The 7,444-nt window shown below is 53.5% G+C and overlaps 1 protein-coding gene across 1 annotated transcript; it reads left to right on the top strand.

Annotated features, from left to right (window-relative positions):
• Positions 1-3,968: 3,968 nt before the first annotated feature.
• On the top strand, positions 3,969-7,096 carry Fzd8 (frizzled class receptor 8). The gene has a single exon (XM_051205618.1). The coding sequence runs from the start codon at positions 4,128-4,130 to the stop codon at positions 6,180-6,182; it is 2,055 nt and encodes a 684-aa protein (XP_051061575.1). The 5' UTR covers positions 3,969-4,127; the 3' UTR covers positions 6,183-7,096.
• The last annotated feature ends 348 nt before the right edge of the window (positions 7,097-7,444 follow it).

Below are 7,444 nucleotides of genomic sequence, written 5' to 3'. Positions count from 1 at the left end.
AATTATATACATCCTGGGGGTTGAACCCAGAGTGTTGAGGATGTTAGGCAGATGTTCCACCACGGAGCACCATCCTCATGTCATTTTCCTAGAAAAGCTTGGATATCAGTAGGACACTCTTGGGGGGTCTCCAGAGTGCTCCATATTTTTTTAAGCCTTTCTTCTCCAGATGTAGATGTGTGCCTTTTAACTGTTCTATCTATCACTGGGATATAGAATGTGCCCCGAATGGGCATCCCTAAACATTTCCAGGTCCATGTGGACATGTGCTTTAAAAGAACTGTTTAGGGCTCCTTCTTTTCTGTCTCTTGCATTCCAGCTATGGGATGGGTTCTGCCAAACAGTCCCTGCAGTGCTATGTGGACTTACCACAAGATTATTGGGGCCAGCCCTGGAGGGAAAGTATAAAACTATGGGACGAGAAAACCCTTTCTTCTCTAAAAAGTCTGTCTCCTGTCTCTGATATCAGTTAAATGGAAACATTGTTTGCTTTGTTTTGAAGTGCTGGGAATTAACCCCAGGAACTCAAGAACAGTGTCCTCAAACTGCAACCAACCAAATGTATTTGCTACTGTGTTAAAGGACAAGTAATGTTTGGTTACCTATCATTCCTAAAACTATTTCCTACCCCTAAAATGTAAACTGTGTTATATTCTTAATCACTGTTTTCTTACACATATGTGTGTAATGATTTTGATTCCTCTTTTCGTGCCTGTCATTTTGTGTGTTCACTGGCTCCTGACACCACTCTTACTCTGAAATGCTAAGAAACCGTTTACTAATAGTGTTAAATGCTATAGTTGTATTTTCTCAATTAAAAGTAAATTTCTATTCATTTTTTTTTTAATGTGTGGCTTGATGTCTTAAATCAGTTGTCTTCAAATAGCCCATGGTTTTGGAAAGTCTGAACTTTTGTCTGCTTGTTAGTTCATGTGAACTTAATATTCTTACCCAAACTTTCCACATTCCACATCCTCAAGATTCATTTTGTCTCTAAAACTTTTTAATGCCAATTAAAAGCCAAAATCAACTATTTTCAGCCTCAGTTTTCAAATGTCAGTTTGTTTTACCTAACTCTACTCAATTTATATACTGTAATTCTAAACTTCAGTATTTGACATTTCTCTACTGAAGAAAAACAGTAGAAACTTCGCCAGCTATGTGGCTTTTAGAAAGTTGACTCCTCCCACCTGTGGTCTTGGGAGGGGGCAGTCTGGCTTCCTGCGCCTGCGCAGTCATCTAGAGGCGCTGCCTTTCCTGATAGCCTGGGTCAGTGTAGTGCCTGAGCCCAGTAAGGTGGGGGACAGCCTATGGCGACTTTCCACGTTCGAACTCACGAACTGAACTTGGCGGTGGGGGGGGGGCTGTCGGCTGAAAAGTAAACAACAATAAAGTAAAGAGTAAAGGCTTGGCTTTTCCTCCTGGCCCGTTTTCGGCTGAATCAACCAACTTCTTATATGCTTTGAATTCTGGATTCTAGAGGAGTTAGTTCTTGCTTTCAAGAGTAGGAAACGTGCTTTCACTATGACAATATACTAAGTAGATTTCAACTTTAAAATAATAAATAAATAAATAGAAAGGTGGTGGGATGTGCCTATTAGCCCAGCAGTCTTGCGTGGGAGGGCAAAATCCTGCTGCAAACTGCGGGAGCGATTTTTCTGCGACCTACAGAAGGCGCAATTCCTAAGAGGTTGCTGCTCAGAGAGTCAGAGAGCAGGAGAAAGACAGAATACTAGAACTCACGATACACCAAGGTTGCTAATTTTGCTTTGCCACAAGGTTGTTTTTATATAGATAACTGCTATCTCCCAGCATTACCCCCACCACTCCATCCCCAAAGAACCTGCATGGCCTCGATTGGACCTGCAGTAAGCCTCTGTCTCTAGTCCCTATGCAAGTTTTGTTTCTCTAGTTCCGCTTGTTCCCGGTATGAAATTGGACAAAGAACAAAAGAAAAAGAAATCCTGAAACAAAAAGAAAGGAAGAAAAGGAGAGAGGGGAGAAGAGGAGGAGAGAGAGAAAGGGAGGGAGGGAAAAAGAGGAAGGGAGGGAGTGAAGGAAGGAAGGAAGGAGAGAGAGAGAGAGAGAGAGAGAGAGAGAGAGAGAGAGAGAGAGAGAGAGAGAGACCGCGCGCCTGCCACCCTCCTGGCTATCAGAAATGCTTATTCCCGAGATTACAGTAATTACAGCCGCAGCATGAGTTCCATACAAGCGCTAAATGAAACAGCACATCAATTAAAAAATAAACACTCCATTCTAGGAGAAAGACAACCCCCTGGGACGTCCTAACAAGCGTAAATGAACCTGCCAAGCCCTGGCCCCTCACACCCCCTCCCTTCTTAAGGTGGTCGCTGAAAGCGCTGGCGGCTGCTGAACCCTCTTCGATTCTGTGTGTTGAGCCTAGGCAGTACCGGTCCCAGCGTCCCCGCTACCGCACAGCCCCGCCTCTCACAGCAGAAAAGGAGGCGCATGCAAGCACATGTTAAGTTTTTAGGTAGATGAGTATATATCTTAAAAGTAGCAAGCGAATTCTGAATGCAGTAGTAATTGTCAGTGTGTCTTATTAGTCAGTTTGTGTTTGAAAGGAGGTACTGGATCCACGTGCTTCAAATATTTATTTTGTCTCATCCAAAGATCAACACCACACACACACCTTCACCCCCTCCCCCCACGCAATGACATCTGTTCTGATCATTCCCGCTTTCTAGGTAAGGAATTAAGGTGCCCCAGATCACACAGCAATGGGCACTTATGTACCCTGGCATTGCAAGGCTCGGAAGTACTCATGGGCTGCCCATGACCAAACCTGATCATCTGACTGCAACAGAAGTAGCAATACATCACCAAATCTCCAAGTCTGAAAAGACCTAGCTATGAAAATCCCTAAATACCCCAGCTTCAGGTCTGGACCAGACTCGGAGCCTTCGTTGCGCTTCTGAGGCTTTTCAGAACCAGCAGGTGTTGTCCGTGGACTGAGACTAGCTGGATCTTGACAGGTTCAGAGAGCCAGGGGAAGTGCACACACTACCAAAACACTGTCCCGTAAAGTCCCCAGGTGAAGACTCGGAGAAATGCGATCACGATCTCTGAAGCGCTGAGCTCTTTGGGGACAGTCTGGTAAAATGCTCAATTCTTGTGGTCAATTCCGAGGTCACCAAACTCTCCATTCGCCCAAACCCAGAAAAGCAGTAGCGGAAAATACAGACTTCCTTAAGGAAGGCTGAGCCTTGAGAGCGCATAGACTCCGCCCTGTTGCCCAGTGATTGGTGATCCCAGAAGAGGGCGGGAACCAAGTACAAACTGTATAAATATTCATGAGCCGGCCTGGAGGCGCTTGCTGACTGGAGCCGGGAAGTTGGGCGAAGGGCGCAGCTCCTGCGGAGGAGGAGGTGGCTGCTGGTGCGGACCACGGCCCTCAGGTGTCCCCTTGCCTTTTGCTCTGTGTTTGTTTGTCGGTCTCGCAAGAAGGCACAGACTGCGCCCTGACCGACTGTGACCAGAACGCGACGCGGACTTTCGGCGGCGGCAGAGGCAGGAGGACCGACTGGGACCGACGCGGGAGTGAGAAGGCGGCGGCCTGACCAGAGGAGGGCCTGGAACTCTGGCAGTGGCCGGGCGGTCTGGGACGGACATGAACCCTCTGGGCCCGAAGAGGGGCCGCTAGGTCTGACCCCAGAGGCGAGCCGTCAGGCACAGCCATCTTGACTGCGGCCCGAAAGGAAACTTGCTGCGCGCCGCCCTCAGAGCCTTCGCTGCTGGGCGCCACGCGAAGTGGCTGGGCGTGCAGGAGGACCTGCGCGAGCTCTCTGGACGATGAGCGCAGGGGCCACCACTCTGCTCCGGGAGGACTGAGTGCCACCCAGAGGGCGTAGGGCAGACCCGGTGGAACTGTGGCGCGCCTGCGGTCACCCTCGCCCCTGGAGAGGCACGGAGAGAGGGCCGGACGACTTCTGCCTAAGCTTGCAACCCTGCTGCTAGATTGTTGGCGGATTCTCAGCTTTTCGGGGAGAAGCGGCACAAGACCCGCTGGTCGCCTGCTCTCCCTTGCCTCGGATTCCTCGCTGGGTCCCCTGGGGCCTTATCGCGCGCCGCCTAGAGGAGGAGGACGTGGGGCCGCGGCGCGCAACATGGAGTGGGGTTACCTGTTGGAAGTGACCTCGCTGCTAGCCGCCTTGGCGCTGCTGCAGCGCTCGAGCGGCGCCGCCGCGGCTTCGGCCAAGGAGCTGGCGTGCCAAGAGATCACGGTGCCGCTGTGCAAGGGCATCGGTTACAACTACACCTACATGCCCAACCAGTTCAACCACGACACGCAAGACGAGGCGGGCCTGGAAGTGCACCAATTCTGGCCGCTGGTGGAGATCCAGTGCTCCCCCGACCTCAAGTTCTTTCTGTGCAGCATGTACACGCCCATCTGCCTGGAAGACTACAAGAAGCCTCTGCCGCCTTGCCGCTCGGTGTGCGAACGCGCCAAGGCCGGCTGCGCGCCGCTCATGCGCCAGTACGGCTTCGCCTGGCCTGACCGCATGCGCTGCGACCGGCTGCCGGAGCAGGGCAACCCGGACACTCTGTGCATGGACTACAACCGCACCGACCTCACCACGGCCGCACCCAGCCCACCGCGCCGCCTGCCGCCGCCGCCGCCGGGCGAGCAGCCGCCCTCCGGCAGCGGCCACGGCCGCCCGCCAGGGGCCAGGCCCCCACACCGTGGTGGCGGCAGTCGAGGCGGCGGGGACACGGCGGTGGCGCCCCCCTCGCGCGGCGGGAAGGCGAGGCCCCCTAGTGGTGGCGCAGCTCCCTGCGAGCCGGGGTGTCAGTGCCGCGCGCCCATGGTGAGCGTGTCCAGCGAACGCCACCCCCTCTACAACCGCGTCAAGACCGGCCAGATCGCCAACTGCGCGCTGCCCTGCCACAACCCCTTCTTCAGCCAGGATGAGCGCGCCTTCACAGTCTTCTGGATCGGCCTGTGGTCGGTGCTCTGCTTCGTCTCCACCTTTGCCACCGTCTCCACCTTCCTCATCGATATGGAGCGCTTCAAGTACCCGGAGCGGCCCATCATCTTCCTCTCCGCCTGCTACCTCTTCGTGTCAGTCGGGTACCTGGTGCGCCTGGTGGCAGGGCACGAGAAGGTGGCCTGCAGCGGTGGCGCTCCGGGTGCAGACGGAGCTGGGGGTGCTGGCGGCGCGGCCGCGGCGGGCGCGGGGGCGGCGGGCGCGGGGGCGAGCGGCCCGGGAGCGCGCGGCGAGTACGAGGAGCTGGGAGCAGTAGAGCAGCACGTGCGCTATGAAACCACCGGCCCCGCGCTGTGCACGGTGGTCTTCCTCCTTGTCTACTTCTTTGGCATGGCCAGCTCCATCTGGTGGGTAATCCTGTCGCTCACGTGGTTCCTGGCGGCTGGCATGAAGTGGGGCAATGAGGCCATCGCGGGCTACTCGCAATACTTCCACCTAGCCGCGTGGCTGGTGCCCAGCGTCAAGTCGATTGCGGTGCTGGCGCTCAGCTCCGTGGACGGAGACCCGGTGGCGGGCATCTGCTACGTGGGCAACCAGAGCCTCGACAACCTGCGTGGCTTCGTGCTGGCGCCACTGGTCATCTACCTCTTCATTGGCACCATGTTTCTGTTGGCTGGTTTCGTGTCGCTGTTTCGAATCCGCTCGGTCATCAAACAGCAAGGAGGCCCAACCAAGACGCACAAGCTAGAGAAGCTCATGATCCGCCTGGGCCTCTTCACCGTGCTCTACACGGTGCCTGCCGCTGTCGTTGTTGCCTGCCTTTTCTATGAGCAGCACAACCGTCCACGCTGGGAGGCCACTCACAACTGCCCGTGCCTTCGGGACTTGCAGCCTGATCAGGCTCGCAGGCCCGATTACGCGGTCTTCATGCTCAAGTACTTCATGTGTCTGGTGGTGGGCATCACGTCGGGCGTGTGGGTCTGGTCCGGCAAGACTCTGGAGTCCTGGCGCGCGCTGTGCACTCGCTGCTGCTGGGCCAGCAAGGGCGCAGCAGTAGGCACGGGAGCCGGAGGCGGCGGCCCAGGGGGCGGCGGTCCCGGGCCTGGCGGGGGTGGGGGACCCGGCGGAGGCGGGGGATCTCTCTACAGCGACGTCAGCACCGGCCTGACGTGGCGGTCTGGCACGGCCAGCTCCATGTCTTACCCTAAGCAGATGCCATTGTCCCAGGTCTGAACCCTAAGCAGACTCCCAGAAGGAGCGGAGAGGGGTGGGGGATGGGGAACCCGAGGGCGGCGAAGGGACCCCAGACCGGCCGGGGTTCCCACCCCTTCACGGTGTTGATTGCTATTAGCATGATAATGAACTCTTAATGGTATCCATTAGCCGCTGGGACTTAAATGACTCACTTAGAACAAAGTACCTGGCATTGAAGCCTCCCAGGCCCAGCCCCTCCCCTCCGACGCTCTGGAGCGCCTCCCCCAGGCACTGGTTTCAGTGGGCTAGGAGAGTTGGAACCCTTCTGGGTACCCTGGCTAAACCTTGAGGTCAACCTACAGACTTCACCCAAGGGACCGCTTCACCCTCGACTCCGCCTGCATAAATTCACTCCTCATACACCCTGGAGGAGGGACGACTGCTACCTTGTGGGATTGCACGGTTTGGGTATTCTTAATGACCAGGCAGATGCCTTAAATAAACAAGAGATGTCTTAATTATGCACCCCAAGTAAATACGGGTTTCTTACATTAGAGGATGTATTTATATAATTATTTGTTAAATTGTAAAAAAGAAAAAGAAAAAGGAAAACGTGTAAGATATGTATATATCCAAAGATATACAACGTGTACATTATTTGTAAAAAACGTTTAGAGGCTACCCCTGTAAGAACAAATATAAGTATTCTATTTTGTCAATAAAATGACTTTTGATAAATGATTTAAATACCACCCTGTCCCCCGACTTTTCTGAACTGTTCCCCTTATGCTTGCTGAGGACATGTGGGGAAGCGGACATTTTTTGGCTTGCCATTCTGTACACTGACTTTAGGCATGGAGACAATTACATGTTAACCTCTAGTTCTTAAACTGTTAGCAAAGTAAATGTCATTGTTGAATTGAAATCAAAATCGCGTTTTTGCACTTTCCCCAAAGATGGTGTCTTTCATGGTCTCTCCTTGCTGACCTGTGAGTGACAGCTCATCTTGGTGTGTGTGGTGTGTGGGTGGACAGTTTGCATAGGCGGCCAATCCACTCAGACTGTTTATTTCGCTGGTATGATGTCACTTAAGTTGAAACAGCAGCCCTATGTGAGTATCCCGTGTGTGGTTTTTGAAAGCCATGGCCTTTTTCAGACCTGGCCACACTCTGAAATGTGGAGAGTATTTGAAGCCACAGGTCACCTCTGCACTGTAAGTCACCTGGTGTAACAGGGCAGGTGCTAGCTAACAGATTAAACGAATGGGTTAACTTCTTAATAGCGATCCATGCTTGTGTATT

The sequence above is a fragment of the Phodopus roborovskii genome, unplaced genomic scaffold (assembly GCF_943737965.1).
Source record: "Phodopus roborovskii unplaced genomic scaffold, PHOROB, whole genome shotgun sequence".
Taxonomy (NCBI): domain Eukaryota; kingdom Metazoa; phylum Chordata; class Mammalia; order Rodentia; family Cricetidae; genus Phodopus; species Phodopus roborovskii.
Note: the sequence above shows the minus strand (reverse complement) of the source record. Positions and strands in the feature narration are given on the sequence as shown.

Coding starts and splice junctions, on each gene's coding strand:
- Fzd8 (XM_051205618.1), top strand. CDS start 4,128: ATGGAGTGGGGTTACCTGTTGGAAGTGACCTCGCTGCTAGCCGCCTTG.